The sequence below is a fragment of the Dermochelys coriacea genome, chromosome 8 (genome assembly GCF_009764565.3).
Source record: "Dermochelys coriacea isolate rDerCor1 chromosome 8, rDerCor1.pri.v4, whole genome shotgun sequence".
In the NCBI taxonomy this organism is placed as follows: Eukaryota; Metazoa; Chordata; order Testudines; family Dermochelyidae; genus Dermochelys; species Dermochelys coriacea.
In genome coordinates, this window is record NC_050075.1 from 18818214 (window position 1) to 18841393 (window position 23180).

The 23180-nt window shown below is 40.3% G+C and overlaps 2 protein-coding genes across 3 annotated transcripts in view; one reads left to right on the plus strand and one right to left on the minus strand.

Moving 5' to 3' along the window:
• Positions 1 to 12760, minus strand: part of PPP2R2B (protein phosphatase 2 regulatory subunit Bbeta) — a 253503-nt gene extending 240743 nt beyond the window's left edge. The window contains exons 1-2 of one of the 2 annotated variants that reach the window (XM_038413477.2): positions 12542 to 12760; positions 12342 to 12419 (exon numbers count right to left, since the gene is read on the minus strand). In XM_038413477.2, the coding sequence (XP_038269405.1) occupies positions 12342 to 12419; positions 12542 to 12551 (88 nt within the window). In that variant the 5' untranslated portion in view covers positions 12552 to 12760. Of the gene's footprint in view, positions 1 to 12341 lie in introns of both variants that reach the window. The other variant, XM_043490656.1, reaches the window with a different exon arrangement.
• An 8008-nt stretch (positions 12761 to 20768) lies between these two features.
• Positions 20769 to 23180, plus strand: part of LOC119859925 — a 45060-nt gene continuing 42648 nt past the window's right edge. The window contains exon 1 of the mRNA XM_043490769.1: positions 20769 to 20962. Coding sequence (XP_043346704.1) covers positions 20902 to 20962 — 61 coding nt within the window. The 5' untranslated portion in view covers positions 20769 to 20901. The remainder of the gene's footprint in view (positions 20963 to 23180) is intronic.

Consider the following 23180-nt stretch of genomic DNA (forward strand, 5'->3'; position numbering starts at 1 on the left):
AGTAAGGAAGGCTTTTAATTTTTTTAATTAATTATATCTGAGGAATATTTATTTCTTAGATGGCTAATTTCCTTCATGGAAGAAGTGAAAATTAAAAAGAGATTGGACTGAGGATGATGGTTTAGCAGCTCATCACACGAAGTGCGTTCCCTGCATGGGAGCAGTCTGAAAGAAAGGGCAGAAATATTTTGGAGAGAAGCAGATAAACAGGCAAGCAAGGCTGACATTACTGGCAGAGCAAAAGGCGGTACATACAGCACAATAGGAGATAAGGTTGACTGAGTCAGAGAAGTAAAGCTATGAAGATCCTGGAAATAAGTACAAAAAGCCTGATTTTAGTCCTTTTGCAAATAGTCCCATTGACTCTAACAGGACACTTTCCATGACAAAGTGTTTGCAGAATCTGGACCTAATTGAGCCTGCAAAAAAAATCTCTCCATGTAAAACACGCAATTGTACATTTAACTCCCTGTTTGTAGATGCCAATGTGCGTTTTGCCAAGTGCAAGTGGGTGTGGGCAGTTGTGCAGGTGCACCTATTAGGGCCGTCTGTGAAACTGTGGTGCTTTAGAACTGTTTCTCTGCATCCCCCACAGCTAAGAAGTCCCTTTGACTTATCAGTCTGTGTACAGCTTTAGGGCCTAGGCCTAAAAATAGTACTGAACATAGTGTTTACAGCTGTAAGTAGGGAGATTCTCTCTCTTTCTCTCTCTCTCTCTCTCATACACAAACACACACCAATGAGCCTTAGTCTAAGAAATATTGCAGAATCAATGCTAGAATAAATGGCTGTGGTCAGAAGTCTTAGATCCAGTTCTCCAAGAAGCCTTAACTTACATGCAGAAGGGTTGATTCTGCTCTTACTTAGGGATTAGGTACACTTGCGAGTTACAGCACATTAAAGGAGCCCTGGGCAAACTAGCTCACTACCCATCCATACTGGCAAGACACGTAGAGCACACTGACTCCGTGGCTGATCTCTCCTGGTACTCTACCTCGGCAAGTGGAATAATGTTTTGTGCGCCCCCACTGGAGCACCGCGGCGCCAGTGTGGATGCCCTGGTCTGTTCGTGTGCTTTGATCAGCCTCCAGAAGTGTCCCATAATGCCTGTTCTAGCCACTCTGGACATCACTTTGAACTCTACTGCCCTGCCCTCAGGTGACCAACCATCAGACCCGCCCTTTAAATTCTCTGGGAATTTTGAAAATCCCCTTCCTGTTTGCTCAGCCAGGCGTGGAGTGCTCTCAGCGAATCTTTCCAGGTGACCATGCCTCCATGCGCCAGGTGATCCCCAGTATGGAGCAATGGCGAGGTGCTGGAGCTCATCAGTGTTTGCGGGGAGGAAGCTGTCCAGTCCCAGCTGCGCTCCAGCCGAAGGAATTACGATATCTTCGGGCAGATATCAAGGGACATGATGGAAAGGGGCTATGACCGGGACGCACTGCAGTGCAGGATTAAAGTGAAGGAGCTGCGGAATGCCTACTGCAAAGCCCACAAGGCAAATGGCTGCTCCGGTGCTGCCCCTGCGACCTGCCATTTCTACAAAGAGCTGGACACGATACTTGGGGCTGACCCCCACCTCCACACCAAGTACCACCATGGACACTTCAGAGCCCAGTTCAACAAGGCAGGAGGAGGAGCAGCAAAACTGGAGGGAGGATGCTGAGGTGGAGGAAGACACCCCGGAATCCCTAGATGCATGCAGCCAGGAACTGTTGTCAAGCCAGGAGGAAGGTAGCCAGTTGCGGCGGCCAGTGCTTGGGGAAGGACAAACACTAGAGGAGGTTCCAGGTAAGCGGCTTTTATTTTGAGAAGGAAGTTATTCGGTGCAGGCTCTTGGGGTGAGGAGGGTTAGGGCTGCATGCATGCCTAGATGTGGAATAGGGCAATGATGTGCTCTCTCACATCATGGTAATTGGCCTCAGTGATCTCTTCAAAGGTCTTATCCAGAATTTGGGCAATGTGCTTGCACAGATTTCTCAGGAAAGTCACTGTGTTCCTTGTTCCAGTAAGGCTAACTTGTCCGTGCCATTGTGCCATGAGGGGCGGGGGGGACCATTGCTGCACACAGGCAAGCTGCATATGGGTCAGGGCGGAATCTGCATTGCAGTAGAAGATCCTCCCTGACTTCCCAGGTCACCCTCAGCAGCGAGATATCTTCCAGGACGAACTCCTGTGGAAAATGTGGGGACAGTGTTCAGTATAGGGGCCCCCTGCCGCAGTTGGCTCTCCCCAAGGTACAGAAACCCAGACAGTACAGCCATGAAACAATCAGTCACACTTGATCCTGTGCTTGCTCACCATTTTGGGGCTCCCGTGGGTTAAGTGTGCTCGCTTTGGGATGAGCAAATTATGCTATTGTGTAGACTGTGCTTGCCCTTAAGTACAGGGGAATCATTGTTCTGTCTGGTGTGAACAATGCTGCCTCTGTTAAGTATTGCATTTTGCCTTTACAGATGCAACCTTGAGATCTCAGCCATCCGTATTATCACCAGCCAAAAGACTCCAAAGAATCAGAAAGAGGCCACATAGAAGCAAGGAAGACATGTTGCATGAAGTAATGCAGCATTCAAGTAATGAAAATCGAAAATGCAGGAGTGATGGGACAGTGAAAGGAGGATCTGCCAACAGAATGAGGAGCACCGGCACAAAAGCATGGTGGTATGGCAGCAAAGCACGGATTGTCTGATAAGCATAATGGAGCACCAAGCAGACTAGATCCAGGCGCTAGTAGCCATGCAGGCGGAGCACTTTCATGCCCAACCCTCCCTGCAGCCCTTGTCCCAAAACTCTTTCCCTTGTGTCCCTATGTCACCTCCAATCCACTTTAACCAACATCGGGGTTCTTACTGCCACCAGCTGCCTCCAACACCTGTAGCTTCACCACCCAGCCCTGAAAACTAGGACCCTTACCCACTGCACTCAACCCCCATCACCATGCAGTATAGCCATCCTGAAGTGCAGCACTCATTGCACAGCACTCCAGACAGGAAGGCTGAGTATGATAACCGGACATACATGAATCTGTGATTGTACCATTCCCCACCCCACCCCCTTGCCCTTTCTGTTTCCCAAGCAGTTGTGTTTCTTTTCAATAAATGAATTTTCTTTTCAATAAATGGATTTTCTGGCTTTGAAAGCATTCTTTATTATTGCATAAAGTAAAAGATACCTTAGCTCAGGAAAGAAACAGGCACTGCAAGTCAGTGTAGCAAACACAGATTCCTACTAACATTGGAACCACTGCACTTCACTCCCGTGCAGGGCACCAGAAATTTACTGGTGGCTTTCAGCCTCAAATTGCTCCCTCAAGGCATCCCTAATCCTTGCAGCCCCGCGCTGGGCCCCTTTAATAGCCCTGCTCTCTGGCTGTTCAAATTCAGCCTCCAGGTGTTGAACCTGAGTTCCTGAGTGAATCGTTCACCCTTCCCTTCACAAATGTTATGGAGGGTACAGCACGTGGATATAACCGTGGGGATGCTGTCATCAGCCAGGTCCAGCTTCCCATGCAAACAGTACCAGCGGCCCTTTAAATGGCCAAAAGCAAACTCCACAGTCATCCTGCACTGGCTCAGCCTGTTGTTGAACCACTCCTTGCTGCTGTCAAGGCTCCCTGTGTAGGGTTTCATGAGCCACGGCATTAAAGGGTAAGCAGAGTCTGCAAGGATCACAATGGGCACTTTGACTTCCCCTACGGTGATCTTCTGGTCTGGGAAAAAAGTCCCGGCTTGCAGCTTCCTGAAAAGACCAGTGTTCTGAAAGATGCATGCATCATGCACTTTTCTGGGCCAGCCTGCGTTAATGTCAATGAAACGCCCACAGTGATCCACAAGCGCCTAGAGAACCATAGAGAAATACCCCTTCCAATGAATGTACTCAGAGGCTAGGTGGGCTGGTGCCAGAATTGGAATATGTGTGCCATCTATCGCCCCTCCGCAGTTAGGGAAACCCATTTGTGCAAAGCCATCTACAATGTCATGCACATTACCCAGAGTCATGGTTCTTCTGAGCAGGATGCTATTAATGGCCCCGAAAACTTGCATCAATACGATTCCAACGGTCGACTTCTCTACTCCAAACTGGTTAGCAACCGATTGGTAGCTGTCTGGAGTTGCCAGCTTCCAGCTTGCAATAGCAACCCACTTCTCCACCATTAGGGCAGCTCTCAATCTTGTGTCCTTGCGCCGCAGGGTGGGGGCGAGCTTCTCACACAGTCCTATGAAAGTGGCTTTTCTCATCCGAAAGTTCTGAAGTCACTGCTCGTCATCCCAGACTTGCATGACGATGTGATCCCACCACTCAATGCTTGTTTCCCGAGCCCAAAAGCAGCGTTCCACGGTGGTGAGCATGTCCATGAATGCCACAAGCAAACTCCGATGAAGTGAGCTGTAGCTCACGAAAGCTTATGCTCTAATAAATTTGTTAGTCTCTAAGGTGCCACAAGTACTCCTTTTCTTCATGTCATATGTGTTACTCGAGTGATATTATCACTGTCACTTTGGATCATAAGGAATAACTCGACTACCAAACATGATGTGCTGGCGAGACTCATCAGCATACTCCTCAGCAGTTTGGGCTCCATTCCCCCAGACCGAAAGAGAAGACAGAGTGCGCAGTACAAAAAGCGTTGACAGATGGTGCCAAATGTGGATGGAAGCACAGGGATTGCTGGGATGCGAACTGATGCATCACGGGGCATTGGGACAAGACCCAGAATGCCCTGCACCCCCCCACCCCCTTCCCACAAGCCACAGCACTGGAATGGGAAGAGGTGTTTTGTGGGATAGCTGCCCATAATGCACCGCTCCAAATGCCGCTGCAAGTGTCACAAATGTGGCCATGCCAGTGCGCTTGTTCCTGTCAGGGTGGACAGACTGTAGTGCTTTCCCTACTGCGCTCTCCAAAGACGGGTTTAACTCAAAGCGCTTTATATCTGCAGTGTAGCCATGCCCTTACACTGGTGTACATCCACTGTACAGTGGTGTAAGTGTAAGAAGAATCAGATACAGCAATTTTTCAAACATGGTCTTTCTTCTCACTATTAACCCTAGCAATGGCTTATATCAAGGGGCGGGGGGAAAGGGGTGCTTACTGGTTTCCGGAAGCACATGTTAAAGCATGGTTAACTGGCTGGAGTAGGCCTCCACCCACTACTTAATTTATGTGTTTCAGTTTCCTGTTTAACCCCTCCAGCCACAAATTCTAGTAACTATGCAAGTGGGAAATTAAACATCCTCCTCTGAAGCTATAAGTCAATACTAGAACTACTGGTAATATAAAAGCTACCAGGTGGTATAAATGTGCCAAACATGTTGTGTTTCATGCTCTTTACCGCCTACTCAGAAGGTTAAGTCAAAGTTGTCTGCATTCTGAGCTATATTTTGAATCTCAACTGTAATATTCTCTTATCCATATGTATGCAGAACTCCCACTGATGTGGGACATACAGACTTGTAGGTAAGGAGGAATATTAGAGTTCTGAATTTTGCTGAGTATTATCTCTGGATTCAGCCAAGAAGTAAGGGTCCTATGGTTATGTCCACATATTGGACTTCCTGTGCACACTCAGAGTAAATTTTGATAATAGAACAAATTTGCAGTAAGCAGACCGTAACTATGCAAAGAAATGGGTTCTGCATTCTATTTCACACAGGGTATTGGAAATCCAGAAAAGAATGATGGTACTAATGATGGTATTCATTCTCACATTCACTCCCCTCACAGTTAAACTCAGAAATTTACCTTCAGTTTTCCTGACAAAATTGAAGTAGAGTAGCAATACTTTGTTTAGCTTTGCCAACTTTGAAATTACCTACTGTACTTGATCAATGGACTGGGCTAAGGAAGTCCTGTCTGAGAAATTATTTATGCCATTATCTGGGGGAAAATTAGTTTAAACTGTATCTTGAAAAAGGTTTGTAGGAAGAGGAGTGGTAATGAAATAAAAAATAAATAAAACCAAGGACATTTGTTTTAAAAATTAATAATATTATATCAAACTTGCTCAAACTGTAAATTGAAAGGGAGGCTGATTAAGTCAATAGTGCTCAACACTTAACTAGTTAGAACAATGATCAGGTTTTCAACTTCCTTGTGGTGTCAAAAACTCTTAGCTACTCCAGTGAAAGGGCTGCAAAATTATGAAAATTACTGTTCGTCCTCTGGGCAAGACACCCCTAACAAAACTAGTATATCAGTCTGGTTGATAATAGTGGATTTATAAGGATTAAATAAGAGTTCAGAACCCAATTGCAAACCAAAGTAGCCAGGCTAAGTTCTGGACAGATGCCCAGAATCTTCCCTTTCTACCTCCCATCTCACTGCCACTGCAGAGCAATTGTTCCACATTGGCAGTTGAGTAGATGATGTAACTTGTGTGGATGTTGACATGCAATAGGGAGGGAAGATGGAAAGAGTAATGCAACAGCAGATCCTATGCTCATGTAACAAACAACAAATTTGCTTCCACTTGCCTCTGTACACTAGAGCTTGCACAGAAATTAGCTTCCACATCCAGCCCGTACTCTCCCCACTTTTGTGCACTGAAAATGTATCAGTTCTGCTGCCCAGATTCCCATCACAGCTTCAGAAGAGGGCAGAAGGTAGCCTCACTATTTCTCCGAAATATTGTCTACAAAGGAATGTAAAGTGGCTTGCCTAAGGTCACACAGGAAATCAGAGTCAGAGCTGGAGCAGAAGGAACCCAGCAGTCCTGTCTATGGCACTGACATTTACAAAAATCTTTCCCCTTTTACAACAAATTTATGGATTAAAATAGTCTCCACTGTATATGACTGAAAAAAAAGTCCTTTTCACTAAAAATATAAAATAGATTCAAAAGTTTCCCAAGAAAGAGATCAATCCTACCTTTTAAACCTTGGACACAAAAATATCAGTAACCCTATGGTGGTTTGAATCTATTTAATTGTTTGTGCTCAGTTTTTTATGTTCCATTAACAAATAACATGTCAGTTCACATGCAAAAATCTGGAGGTGCATTGTGCTTAATTAGCAAGTAACACAAAAAGGAAACCAACATGATAAAACAACAGGCCAGGCTCAGAGCCAAGCAATGAGCCTGCAGACTGTTACTCACCATTTTAAATGTTTGATTCTAAGCTATCAGTTACACATTTGGATGACCTGGCAAACACAGACTATGCAAGCACATGTAATAAAAGTCCCAAATTCAATGGGAATGGCAGATTTCTTGAATCCAATAGCATCCCAATGACAAAGTATTCCTTACAGGCACTAGAAAGATCAATTGAATGTACTGTGGTCATTTTAATTTAAATATTGCTATTTATATATTGTTTTCCATTGGAAAACTCCTTATTATCTGTATGTTTTAAACTTGAATAATTAAATAAGACATGATTTACATACTAAGAGCCTATGACCCACTATTCTGTTATACATAGATCACAAATGCAGAGCACTGCAGCCCCAAATCTCATTATGCTGCCTTTTAAAGACAACAGCATCTACCACATATAGCTCTTTCCAGTGGCATCACCCACAGTCAAATCTGGAGAAGTTCCTCTAATCTTGCTGATACTTTTAAGTCATGATGACTCTATGCTGTGGATCCTGATGCCTCAAGAGAACTGGGGAAATCCTGCCTCTTTCTTTTGCACATATCTGGATTCTCCTGGATTCTCCAAGTTGCTAATCCCCATTAAACCAATTTGAAGCAGGACTCCTGAAAATTTGTTTTATATTTTCCAGAATGAAATTTGGTTTGAGACAATGCGGTACATCAAATGTAATTGTCTGGTACCTTTATAATACCCTTGTTGATGTGCTTGTCTCTGCAACTAGAAAAAAATAACTTCAGACCCCTCTGAAGTATAAAATATCTCATTTACTTGGAAGGTTATGATAGCGAGAGATGAAAAGGATCCATTATATTATTGAGTCCATCAAAACATGTATTACACGCTAGGTTACTTTCATTTCAGATTAAGGAAAACAACGGACAAAAGAAAGAACAATTATTAAATTAGAGAGAGAGAGCGAGCATGCACATAGACGGTCTCTCCGCAACATTCTGTATATGGTCTGAAACCCAGGTGCCCTGCAGAAGTTAGAATCCTCTACATTTAAAGTAAACAGAATGGCAAGATCTCCTTTCAGTTAATGGCACATAACTGCATACATCACAAGAGTCAATGAGATTATATTTCATGAAAATAAGACACAAAAGATTGACATTAACAAGAGCTAGGAGGGTGAAAGATTAGAATATACCCCAAAGACTGCAGCACATGATAGAATAAAGTTTTTAAAACTAAAAGGATGGAGCTCTAATGAAACTGAAGCATTTAAACATCTTTGTGATATAAATTTGTATTACCTCACTGAAGTACTGGATGCTGTGGAATCATTATAAATATATATCCAAAATGAAACACTAACCACCACCAATAATAATTAACTCTACCTCTTAATTACCTCCCATGGCTTCCTACCCAGTCATGCTTGATCTTTTGTTTAAGGCCACCTTTACTTGTTGACCAATTTTTGGTGATTTGTATGATCACTTGTTTCACTGTTGATTACACTGCATACATATTCTAATCTAAAAAGAAAAGGAGTACTTGTGGCACCTTAGAGACTAACCAATTTATTAGAGCATAAGCTTTTGTGAGCTACAGCTCACTTCATCGGATGCATTTGGTGGAAAAAACAGAGGGGAGATTGATATACACACACAGAGAACATGAAACAATGGGTTTATCATACACACTGTAAGGAGAGTGATCACTTAAGATAAGCCATCACCAGCAGCAGGGGGGGGAAAGGAGGAAAACCTTTCATGGTGACAAGCAAGGTAGGCTATTTCCAGCAGTTAACAAGAATATCTGAGGAACAGTGAGGGGTGGGGTGGGGGGGAGAAATACCATGGGGAAATAGTTTTACTTTGTGTAATGACTCATCCATTCCCAGTCTCTATTCAAGCCTAAATTAATTGTATCCAGTTTGCAAATTAATTCCAATTCAGCAGTCTCTCGTTGGAGTCTGTTTTTGAAGCTTTTTTGTTGAAGGATAGCCACTCTTAGGTCTGTAATCGAGTGACCAGAGAGGTTGAAGTGTTCTCCAACTGGTTTTTGAATGTTATCATTCTTGACGTCTGATTTATGTCCATTCATTCTTTTACGTAGAGACTGTCCAGTTTGACCAATGTACATGGCAGAGGGGCATTGCTGGCACATGATGGCATATCACATCATATGACGACCCATCACTCTCACAGATCTTGGGAGACAGGCCAGTCCTTGCTTACAGACAGTCCCCCAATCTGAAGCAAATACTCACCAGCAACCACGCACTACACAACAGAACCACCAACCCAGGAACCTATCCTTGCAACAAAGCCCGTTGCCAACTCTGTCCACATATCTATTCAGGGGACACCATCATAGGGCCTAATCACATCAGCCACACTATCAGAGGCTCGTTCACCTGCGCATCTACCAATGTGATATATGCCATCATGTGCCAGCAATGCCCCTCTGCCATGTACATTGGTCAAACTGGACAGTCTCTACGTAAAAGAATGAACGGACACAAATCAGACGTCAAGAATTATAACATTCAAAAACCAGTTGGAGAACACTTCAATCTCTCTGGTCACTCGATTACAGACCTAAGAGTGGCTATCCTTCAACAAAAAAGCTTCAAAAACAGACTCCAACGAGAGACTGCTGAATTGGAATTAATTTGCAAACTGGATACAATTAACTTAGGCTTGAATAGAGACTGGGAATGGATGAGTCATTACACAAAGTAAAACTATTTCCCCATGTTATTTCTCCCCCCCACCCCACCTCACCCCACCCCCCACTGTTCCTCAGATATTCTTGTTAACTGCTGGAAATAGCCTACCTTGCTTGTCACCATGAAAGGTTTTCCTCTTTTCCCCCCCCTGCTGCTGGTGATGGCTTATCTTAAGTGATCACTCTCCTTACAGTGTGTATGATAAACCCATTGTTTCATGTTCTCTGTGTGTGTATATCAATCTCCCCTCTGTTTTTTCCACCAAATGCATCCGATGAAGTGAGCTGTAGCTCACGAAAGCTTATGCCCTAATAAATTTGTTAGTCTCTAAGGTGCCACAAGTACTCCTTTTCTTTTTGCGAATACAGACTAACACGGCTGCTACTCTGAAACCATATTCTAATCTAGTGGCTCTCAACCTTTTCCATGCTGTGGCCCCATGTTACAATAGAAGACAAGTTTCAGGAGCCCTTTCCTACCACCCTGGACCTATTTGCTGTGTGTGTTTGGAGGGAGCTCTCAACACCCAAAGGTTGAAAAACAATGTCTTAAAGCATTCATTGGCTCATAAGCTGAAAAAAAAGCCAGCATTCTTAATTATCTTGAACTGGCAGGCAGATAGATATGACAAAGTAAAATAATTTTTCCATATCTAGGTTGTATGAGAAAGGCTTAAACCATATGCAAACAGGTTTGCAACCACATTGCAGCACGTGAGTTCAGTGACCTTGACTGTAACTGATTTTAATTTTTTTGCAGCCATTTCATAGGTTTTTAAATATTTGTTGTGTTTCATGCACCTCTCTGCTCTCAGGAGGATGGAGTTTATACTCATATGTTCCCAAGCCAGCTCAACAATGGGGGCAATCACTCAAGGAAGAATATGCAATGGTACCAAAAGACACTTTTCCTGGGGACCAGGGTAAGAAGTAGAAACTCTGTTAGCAGAGGCTACTCAAGACATGGGCTGAATCAGTTGTCTTTACACCTAGAACCAGGTTTCTCTGCTTTTAAAGAAACTCTCACTTTCCAGAAATAAATAAACAAATAAATAAAAACACCACATCAGAATAATTCATTTCCTGCATTTGGTACCTTGGTGCCCACAGAAAAGGACTTTCAAGCAGTGGCACCACTTTCAGAAAATTCTTTCCCATGCATCATTCTAGATGCCTAAAGTTATTCCACTGGAGGAAATCCATTCATGCCAGTCTCACTGTCTAAAGTTGTATGCAGTAATACTGGTTTCAGACAAACAACACATTTCTGCCAGTGTATCTAAGTCCTGATCTGCAACATCCACATGTGTTATTTTAAACTCCAGTCTAAATCGTCAGTCATGTAGTGGTTTTGTGATATGATCACAAGGGTAAACTCATGTTCGCTGATAATTTAAACACGAAGGAAACCCAGGTCTCTAAACATTAAAGATCAATGCAGTAACCCAGATCAGAAACTTGAATCTCCTCCCATAAAAGCCCTCTGAAGATAGAGTGATGGGGGTTTAATCGTCTGATATCTAGCCTGCCTATGCCAGAAAAAAGTGCACTAGAATTTCTAGGCAAACAATTAAAAAAGTTTTTTGAGAATCAGGTAATAACAAAGCGGGGAAGGGTGTTAGCAACTTGGGAGCAATATGAGGAAATGGGATGGCGATCTCAGCTCTCCACAAAGGACAAATTGAATGTAAGAGGAAATCTATGATGTCAAGAAGGAAAGAAAATAATGGATAGAAAAGAGGCAATAAAAACAAAATGGGAGATAAAACAGAACACAAAAATGGGCAATGGAGAGAAAATGAGAGTTAAAAGAAAAAAATGGAATAAACAAAGGAGAGAACAGGATAAATTTAACACACACAACTTTAAGATCAGTAAAATTGTATTTATTTGTTCCTGTGTTCTATTCAGCTATGGCAGAATATCATTTCCATATGTCCAGTATTTGACCAAATATGAAATGAGACACTGGTTGTGCTTGTCGGGGGAGAATTTCAAAAGTGCTTAAGCAGCACAATTTCCACTGAACACTATTGGGTGTGAAAGTCAATGTGACTTGTGCTCCTAAATCCCCAAGGTGCTTTTGAAATCCCTCCTGCACTAATGCATATCTGTAAAAATGTAGGCACTCTAATTTATGTTATCCCCAGATATAGGGGTAAATAGTACATTAGTATGGTATCATCCAGAAATCAAAGCAAACTGATTTCAATATTACATTTTTTGGGGGGAGGTTGCATCATAATTCCCTGAGATGCTATTGTGAATAAGAACGAAGAGTTATTATAAATGAATTTTACAAATGGTTGTTACATTATCAATCCATTTAAGCAATAATTACATAATATGAATGTTTGATTGCTAACTAATTTTGGTGACTTACCTTTTAAAATGAATAAATATTTGAAGAAAACAGAAGAAAAAGGAAGCACAGCTCAATTCCTCTCTTGCAATTTTATTCAACAACATGTGATCAAAAAACCCAACTTGGATCAAGCAAGCTGTACATGAAAAACAAGTTCTCTTTGATCAAAGCAACAAAAGGAAAAATAAACCTACCTTCTGTGACTCCTATGTCAATAGTTCCTTTTACTTGACTAAAGCACCACAGCACATCCTGCATGAGGTTTCCAAATCCTGACAGTGAAACACATGCAGAAAGAAGATGTAACCACACATGTCCATATATGGTCTTTCTTTAAATGAACAAACATTCACCAATATCTACAACCAATTCATGAGGATAAATATGTGTTCACCTGGTATCATTCTTCCATGCAAAATGAAACCTAATGCCGGGAAACTAAAAACATTATGTCTGTGTTTGTGAATTGCCTCTCTGTCTGTTCTCTCTGTACCATCTTAGGGCTATTTTGAAAACGGTGCAGTTGGAGCCATCCCCTCTACATCATTGGCAGCATCATAGAGGAGTCAGGAGGCCCTGCAGTCACGCTCTTTGTCACAGCTTCTCTTCATCAGAATACTAATGCTCCCAATCATTTCCATCTTTGTGAAAGAGAGACTGAAAAAAAGAGAGAGAGAGAACAACAAAACAACACCATTTTTTCTAGTTTGTGGCCTACGTAGTTGTCAGTTGCTTGGCAGTTGTCTCTGCAGAATGAAACCATTTTAGTTTCAGATCATTACAAGATTGTTAGATTAGTGTTTGCCTGGAAGCCTGAAGTACATTATAGTTGTTATAAAAGGGTACAGCAGGCATTCATATTGTAAGCATCTCCCTGTAAACAGTAGCAATCTACACTCATCCCAGCATGGTAATATGTTTCATCTGCTGCTGCTCCTCATCTCCTTGAGGGCACAACAAAAAGTTCCCCATTGCAATATATCATTCACTCTAGCACACAAAATCCTTAGCTCCAAACTTTATTTGCTTTATTTTATACTAATATACCACTTTTTATCTGAGGCTATCAAAGCATTTTAAAATATCAAATTAAGGAGGCTTCACAACAAGCCTGTGAGGAAGGGAAATATTATTATATCAATCTTACAGATGGGTACACTGTGATACAGCGAGAGGTTAAGTGTTTTGCCCTCAGCAAATCAGAGAAAAAGTTCAGAACTCAGAGGTCCTGACTCCCAAAGCTCTTTCTTTAACCATGAGAATCATACTCCCTTCCTTCCCTTTTTAGACAGGGTTAGAGATATAAATATATTAAGATGTAAATATAGGTTAATGATATAGACTAGCTGGCTCTTAAGCTGAAATCCTATGAAGAGAGGTCTTTGTGAGATTTCTGCCCTATCTGAATCAAACCCAGAAAATAACCTTTTTCTGCTTTTGTATCCAAACTAGAAAGAATCAAATCATAGAATTTAGTTTAGAACTTGTGTTTCAGATCCCTCCACAGAGAAATAAGGGGTTCAGATCTGATCTACTAGTTTTCTTTCATTCATCCACATGCTAAACATCCATATGCCTATTTTTCTCTCTGTCTTTCTGTATCACACTGTGGTTTGTGTTTAGTCTGTTAACAAATAGGCCTAGAGTTTTTAGCATAAACTGTTAATTAAAACTTCCATAAAGCTTAGCAAAGTTAGGCTTAGAAAAATTAAAATATTAGCAAACAAATTTTATATTGCTTGTGAAGTAAAAATATATCTGAAGGTCAAAATCTATTTTTGCACACTTATTTTTGCAGAGGCTTAAACATATATACTTGTAATCTGCTCTGACTACTCAAATGGCAAGTTATAAGGTTGTAATCAAAGCTACAAAAAATTGGAAAATGTGCAGAGAAGGGCAACTAAAATTATAAGACACATGAGACAGATTCCATATGAGGAGAAATTAAAATAACTGGGCCTGTTCATCTTAGAACAGAGATGATTAAGGTCCGGGGGAATATGGAAGAGGACTTAAAAATCATGAATGGTGTGGAGAAAGTGAATAGGGAAGTGTTATTTACCCCTTCATAGGACAGAAGAACTAGGAGTCACCTAATTAAATTAATAGGCAGCAGGTTTAAAACAAATATAAGAAAGTACTTCTTCACACAACGCACAGGCCAAAAGTATAAGTGGGTTCAAAAAAAGAATTAGATGAGTTCATGGAGGATAGGTCCATCAATGAGTATTAACCAAGAAGGTCAGGGACGTAACCGCATGCTCTGGGTGTCCCTAAACCTCCAAATGCCAGAAGCTGGGACTGGACCGCAGGGCGTGGATCACTCAACATTGCCCTGTTCTGTTCATTCCCTCTGAAGCATCTGGCACTGGCCACTGTTAGAGACAGATTACTGGGCTAGATGGACAATTGATCTGACCCATCATGGCCTTTCTTTATGTTTTTAAGTCAAGCTCACAAAAGTATAAAATGTTCCAACTGCAGAGGGAAAAGTAAGTAAGTAATTAAGAAGTGTTATTGTCTCCTTTAGACAAATTTGTTGTAACCTTTTGTACACTGAAAATCTGAAGTGTATTAAATGTAACTGTCCAAACAATTAACCACAAAGTAAACATTTAATACTAGTTAAACAATAATAAGTTATGCTGTAGCTGTCCTGTAAATATAAAATAAACGGGGGGGGGGAAGCAGAAGGTCTATAAAAGACCTCAGCCCACATGTAACATGCTGTCATGTCTTTAGTCTGGGCAGCCTGACTTAAATAAACCAAACTGGACTTGACCACCTAATGTCTCAGTAATCAATTATCTAACAAAATCCCATTTATTACAATTCTATGCAAAGCATTAACATTAATGCATCATTAAGACTGAAAAATAAAGCATCCAAATATTAAGAAATGCAGAATGAAGAAGTAAAGTCTACCCTTAACTTTGCCCCACTGTGTTTAAGCTTAAGCATGGTTTTTCTTTATATCATGATCAATAATTTATAAATTAATATAAAATAAACCGGATTTTTAAACATCTAAAATACTTATATACAGTATGTTATAATATAGCATATATAGTTTTCAGAAGTTTCTTGATTTAAAGTATCAATGAGATCCACAGAACAAACCAAGTTTGAACAAAAATGGTGGAATAGTTCTAAAATTATGAACATGTAAAGTTAAATGGCCAGATTCTGAGATGATCTCATATTTGAGATGATCCTAGTTGGAAAGAATCTTAATTTTGATATAACTCATAGCTGTCCAACATTCTGAGCTATATTAGCTCTGAAATTTGCCCACTTTTTAAAAAGTAGTCTGAAGCCTACAGAGGGTATGTCTGAATATCACGCATACATTTGAATATTTCATGGGATGATGTTAATGTATCACACAGAAAAATGGACAATCTCATGGACAATGTCATGGCTCAACATTTATGCCCTTCTCTAGAAAATTATTGAGTTTTTTATTTAATATTTTCCATGCATACTGGAGAAATCGACCAGTTCCTTCTAAAAGACTCAAAATTCCTGCTCTTTTGCTGGGTGACGAACCACTTCTAAAGGGCTTCTGAAAGTAGCATTTTTGTCTATTCAGTCCCCTGCTTGCTCATAAGAATGGATTTAGGAGAGGAGATCGATAGTGTGACATATTATGAATGTACGAAAAACCAGATTTTCTCGTTCACAACTTGCCCAGCTGGGAGCTGGGATTCCTTCACCATCTGCAGCTCTTGTTTAGGAAACACTGGTGATTTTTTTTCCAGTATCAAGTCAATTTAAAAAAAAAAAAAGAGAGTTTTTAGTTAAAATGTGAACCTGTCAAACTTTATCAACATCCCTGAAAAGTGATGCCATATGACATTCTAATTATTATGATAAAAATGAAAACAGGCTGGACTGGCATGCAACTCACAGACCTCCTGCCAATCCACTGGTCCTTGATACAATCACAGCTGCTTTTATACACTCCTTAGGAATACATTTCTAATTTATATGATAACAAACAAATCCAAGTTACTAACATGAAAATATTTTGATTATCCTTCTCCTTTTCAGTAGGTTTCCATTCAAAATTCAGCCTCTGACTATTTGTGAGAAAGATCTCATGGTGCTTTTTTGCAGAAGTTAACTGCAATTTCTTGGCCAAATTTTAGCTCAGGTAATTACATTTTGACATCCTAAATCCTGTGCACCCTCTTCAGTTTCAAAGGGATATCAGGCCCAATTCTGTCCTGCATTACTTAGGTGCTCTGCACATTGGCTTCAGTGAAAGGTATGCATTTATGCTGAGGGCAGAATTTGGTCTGTGTTATGTCGTGCTCCGGTGTCCTAGTTAAGCTACCACATTTCATACCGGAGTTGGCTGCAATTCTGTGAGGGAATAGGTATCCTTGTGGTGTTTGTAAGAGCTTCTTACCCTGGTACAGCACTTTGAATCCTCCAAAATTAATACATTTAATATTACTTGGCCAAACCCTGTCTTCTTTAGTCACTCCTTCCTCAGCCATTACTCCCAGTGGGCAAAATTCATCCCTAAATGGATTAATTCACAATAGAATTTTTTGCCTTAGTAAAGACCGAATAAAAATGAGTAATAACTTCAGGATTTGACCCTAATTAAATATCCTAGCAAAGAAGATTATGTTTGTGCATACTGGAAGAGCGGGTGAGATGGAACAGGAAGTAGATGATATACTTGCCTCATTACTTTCTGTTGTAATTACTGGAAGAAGATCGTTCAGGCCAGTGAAAATAATTGTCTAGACATATAAGGTGTAATTTATTTGAAGGCATCTGTTTTAGTTTAAACAGGGACTCAGTTTTTCTCTTGACTTCTACTGAAGATTCAAGTTGCCTACAAATGTCACAAAAAAGTCTTTATCTCTTTGAAGCATTCCAATATGAAAAGGTTGTAAATGAAATCCTCTTTTTAAACAACTGAAATGTATAATTTTTCCAGGTTGTAGTTTTTAAGAGATAAAGCTCTTCATTTTAAGTCTAGATTGTTGTAACAAATATTATAGAAAACATCCAACTAACTCTTTAATTTGATGAAATTTGAATGAGAACCAATTTATGGTGACCTTCAAAATGAGCCAAAAGTGGAAGACACAGGATGATGAACCGCAATGTCAAAAGCCAATATTTTGCTCTTTTAAAAAATGATCTATTTTGTTAGGAAAAAATTATTGCCGAGGTAACAGTTCCATCACATGGCTCAAATAGACTCAACATGTTTTGCAATCTCAATCCTCAATATATCTTCAAGATAAATGTATGCAGATCACAACTTCTAAGAGGAAAGCTGTACACATCTTCAGAATTGTAACATTTTCAGTTTGTAATTAAATCTTGTATACTGGGGGATGCACTGGTAGAAAATCTTGGCAATTGGATTAAAAATAGTGACAGACTGCAATACCCCAATTAAAACTGAATAGTGCCAAAAAATGTTCATGCCACTGTAGAAAAACAAAATTTGGATTAGTTTTTGTTTCCTACATGATCTTAGATTTGATTTTTCCTTAACTTTCATCTCCATCTTTTTTCCCTAATTAAATGTTATCTCATTACAGTTGTTCTTCCCTCAATATATATGCAGATACAAAAAGTCACATGTCCTATAAGGTAGTAAAGAAGCAACTTGGGTATCTAGCCCAAGCCGTTTTAAAGAATGAAACAGAGGCTGCTTTGTGCAAGAAAAGTGGGATACAGTTCCAGACGAAGGAGGCATCACGGTGAGGTGAAACCTAGAATAGAATACAATGAGCCAAAACATCTTCTTTACCTGCATGGACAAAGGGGATGAAAATCCAGTGATTCCAGGCATGAAAAACAGAGAGACATTGACAAATGGATTTTTATATAAAAAGTAAGCCTTATTATTTCTCTGAAATACTGTCCACATAGAAATGTGAAGTGACTTACAGAAGGGTTTGTGCCACCTTTATAGTACTGATTCCCCAACCCTGTAACACTGTCTTCACTCAATATTATGGTGTTTACCTATCTACCTTAATGTTGACTGGCTCAGCATAAATGTAAACAGGGTTCATCATGGGAAAAAGGCCATAAGGAGCTCATAGCAGTCTGGATGTAGAATAGCATAGTAGCACAGGTTGCTTCTCAACTTGGATCACACTTAGTGTTCAGAATAGCAGCCGTGTTAGTCTGTATTTGCAAAAAAGAAAAGGAGTATTTGTGGCACCGTAGAGACTAACAAATTTATTTGAGCATAAGCTTTCGTAAGCTACAGCTCACTTCATCGGATGTGTTCAGTATTGCTCCTGCTAGTTGTACAATAGCTGAAGAGAAAATCTAACATAGGCAAATATATAGAGAAAGTTTGAAATAGTAGTCTAATGAGTCAAAGTGTTATCAAAATATCGAGCTCATGTTCATTCACAAATATTCAGGTTTTACAGAGTTTTTTATGTTTGTGAATGTTTATCAGGCTAACTAGATGCAGCGCTAATAAAATGCTAGTTAATTACTCTGAAAACGGTAATAAATTTCACAACACAGTTGTGAGATTAGATCAACATCTTATTAGGGAGCAACTTTTCTTGTAAGAACCAAAAAGGAATTTCTGCTTTCTCTTCAGAATCTCACAAATTCCTCCCTGCTGGGTGTCTCAGTTTATCCAACAGAGGAAATACAAGGGTGACAAGTTTTTGTGGTACGATAAGGACTTTTGTGCATGTATGCATTTCTTACAGCATTAGGCAGATTTCAGCACTGGCTTGGAGGATTTTCAGTTGATTGTTCTATACCGTACATGTGCCAGGGTTTTTGTCTTGAACAATCCTAATGCTTGCGCGTCTCTTTGCCAACTAGCACGCAGGCACTAATGCAGATATAACCAACTAGTGGAGCCCCATTTCTGGAGTTTGAACTTTTTTAGTTGTGCTACTATGTGTATATAATTGAGTGCCTAATCTGAATGTTCAATTGTCGTGATTGCAAGCGCAAACTAGGTAAGTGATAATGGAAATAGCCAGTTCTGGACATTTGTATACACAATGGTAATTAATCTCTGACTGCATAGGTACAGATACCATGGTTACTAGGATGAGCTTCCATAAGAAAGCCTCTTCCACTTGAATTAAAGGAGTAACTATCAATTTTTGGTAAGATGGAGACTCTTATTCCCATTGGGGCCAATGACTAAATGTAGATATGATCACATGAACTAGGCCTGTGTATTGCATAGTTAACCTATTTGCATGTGCATTTGCAGTATCTGAGCATGCAAAGGCACACAATTACACATGTATTTTGTGAGGATAAATGTTCACCAAAAATATTAGCCAATTTCATCCTTGGTGTTCTGCACATTATTGCTTCTCAGATTCAAAACAGGGGAAGAGGTTTTACTAGATGAGCAAAGAGGATGCCCTTTTCTTGCCAAAACAGAAGCAGTTAAATTTATCTCGGCTGGCAGTTGCTCTCTGCATATCTTAGAGTTGTCTTATCCTTCTTTCTCTTCAAGGTGTTGAAAGTGGTAGTGTAACTCTCATGATCAGTGATGAAGTGTTTACTGGTATGAAACTGAGTGACTAATTATCTGGAGCCCTCAAATCACTTTACAAACATTTCTTAACTCTCATAACTAGAGCTGGTCAGATTTTTTTTCCATGGACAATTTCAACTTTTGGGTGAAAAATTAAAACTTGAAAATGTTCAACTGGAAATCTTGCACTGAAAACTGAAAAATTTTGTGTATTTTTGTGTATCGCATGTCCCCATTCTCCTCAACAGGTTGGATTCCCAGGCTGGACTACATTTACAGATGCAGTCTGACCAGGGATCCCAGGCCATCAAGGAGAAAGGTGACCTGAGGCAGCTAAACTACAGCTCCCAGAAGGCAATGGCAACATGGCCAAATGGAATATTTTTCATTTTAATGTATGTGTTTTTTTCCATTAAATGTCAACATTTCCTGTGGAAAACAGTTTTTGCAAAATCTTTTTGTCACAAACTCAATTTTCTGTCACAAACCAGTTTCAATAGAAGATTTTTCAACAGCTCTATTTACAATGCCCATTGTGCAGATGTCTTTCTCCGGTCTTGGACAATGCCTTAGCACACTATGAGTGCTTTGTCTATCTAAATAATGAACTGGAGGGAAGGGAACATCTAAACAGATGATCAGTATGTCTTCCATTACAAACAGTGCCTGAATTCCTTTAGACAGTAAAGAGCTACAGGGCAAGGGACTTTGCTGTTTACTAATCCTTTCTTTGACTGTGCAGGGCCAGAGCTATATAAAGAAATCTATCTAGCTATGTATGGTAGGAGAGGGGCTGCCCCTTAGCTGTTTGCTTACACTGCACCACACAGACGGCTATTCAGGTTAATAGACTGATAGGGCTCTGTGCAAACGTTGCTGCAGGCGCCAATACAGCGCGTGGGCGCGCACCTCACAATGTGGCACGTGCATACGCCACTTTGCCACGTGGCCCCAAGGCCGAGTACCCCGGCCATGCACTCTGAGGAAACCGTACGAAGGAGAGGGGAGAGGCGCGCTCCTGACTCAAGATGGCTGCCTGGGAAAAATAGGCGCCCTGGCGCAACGGGGGAAAACAAACAAACAAACAAAAAAAAAAAAAACAAAAAAACGAAAGGCGTGAACAACGCGCATGCGCAGCTCTCTCTTCTCCGGTCTTCAGAGCCGCCCCGAGGCTTCACGCAGCCTCAGTCTCCGGCTTGCCCGGAGGTGCGTCGTTGGAGGCTGGGGCGGGTGCGTGCGGCATGGCTGGAGGGCTGCGGCTGCTGCTGCTGCTGCTGCAGCTGAGTGTGCCATGGGCTGCAGGTAAAGAGTGAAGGGCAGCGAGCGCACGATAAGTACTTAACATTTTAAAATAACCGATGCTGGCCGTTAATGAGAGTCGTGATAAATCACAATACATGCACCAATAAAACTAATAAATGGCAGTCAGGAATAACTGCAATAAATAACGGGCAGAGTCGTAATACATCTTCCAAGTAACAATGCTTCATAATCGATAACGATTATAATATAATTAATGATGCAATTTCATTGATAATTTGATAAAAGCATCATGATTAAGAGTATACAATAAATAAGCATATTTTAAGACAATCGGTATCGTAATATAATAAATAGTACTAAAATAATTGAACAAACATCATCAAGCCAAGAATACCTACCCCATAATAAACAGCTATAATGTTAAGCAAGCTATAAATATCCAAGAGAGTTTATATTGGTCTAGGGGAGAGGAAGAGAAACATCTTGATATGATACAAGATTTGAAGGGGGAGAAGAGGAGATGTTTAAAAACTCTCCTTATAAAATGCATGGAAAAAATTATGGTGATTTTAGATAACAAAAAGATTAAATCATAACAGTTGTAAAGACAGAGAGTCTGTATCTGTCTCAGAGATAGAGAATCTGTATCTATTTTGCAAATTAGGTTCACAATCTTAGTACCTTTGAACATACAAGCTGCTCCAGGACCTAAATGATTTTTTCAGGGGTGAAAGAGGAATCATCTTCCCATCACTAAGCCATAGCGTCTTTAGTTATGAACATTCATTCCTCACACAAAGAATGTACCCAACCCACCACCTCTTACGTATTCAGTTGCCTTATTTTTATGATACCACACCCCATTTACTTTTATGTGCACCTTTAGAACCTTTATTTGACTTCCCCTCTACCTAGGAATTGTACAAATAAAATATTGGGGTGAGTTGCCAGCTGTATGTTGCACAAGGAACTTAAAAAGTAAACGAAATCTGTCTTTCTTCATTATTGAAAAATGGACTACCTTTCTATGTGTCTGAACAATACCTACTATAAAGGGGCCTTGATACTTATTAGGACCTCTGAGGACTCTTGCAGTATAAGTATTTAATAATAGTATGTATGGTAAGTTCTTGAATTGAGGACTAGGTTTCTAGTTTAGTTCTTATGTCATTGCGGTAATGAGAACTTTAAACTATCAGTGGCTGTGGTTTTTGGATGGAGACTGTTGACTGTATTGCCTAACTTAACTGAACGCAATTGAAGAGTGTTGGTTATAGGTACTGTTACTCCTGCGGACTGTAGTTCTGAGTCTCAGTTTTCCTCTTAAAACAAAACTACTCCCAGTCTGCGTACCGTGATGCAGTCTGGCTAGTGTGCACATTGTATGTGCTCCCAGATACACGTGTATTTCAAAATTTATAAATAAAACGAACACCATCATCTACACCATACAGGTAGATTTTCTCCTCTGATACCAGCATAACAGAACTTGATGCCAAAATGGAACCAGTTCCATTTAAATCACATTGAAAAAGGGCTGTAGCATGAAACCCTGTACATGTTTTCTAAGAAAAGAATTTTCCTATTGATTTTCCTGTTTTACATTAATAGTTCTGCTTACAAGGAGCATTCAAAATATTTAAGATGAATTCAGACATTTGCATATAATATTTTTGTAGTTCATATAGCAGTAATTTGGCTTTAAACTAATTTGTTGCCATGAAATTTGGAGGAATGGATCAAGGTCTGATATAAAACGGATTTAAACCAACACTATTTTGCAAGTAGGGGTTTTGATGAAGACTTGGGGGACTGTTTTTTCTCCAAAAGAGTCATTAATGAAAATGTTATGCATGTGTATTTGAGGAACAATAGCTCCCTAATTTCCACTAATAGTAACTAAACCCTTCTGTTATACCCCTCCTATGACATTCACTTGGGGCCCAATCCTATGAAGGTGCTGAGTGTCCTCAATTCCCTTTGACTTCAGGGAGAGATGAGCATTGAACAATCACATTATCAAGTTTCATTAATGAATTAAACCCCCTTTGAGGTGGGGAAGTATTATCCCCAAGTATCAATTAAAGCATCACAGACCAGACATAACATCCAAGGTACTATTTGTGTCTCCTAGCTGATATTAGGGGTCCATTCTGCCTAAGTACTGTACAAACATATTGTAAGACACAGTCCTGGCCTCTAACAGTTTACAGTCTAAATAGACAAAGGAAGTATTAAACCCATTTTACAGACGGGG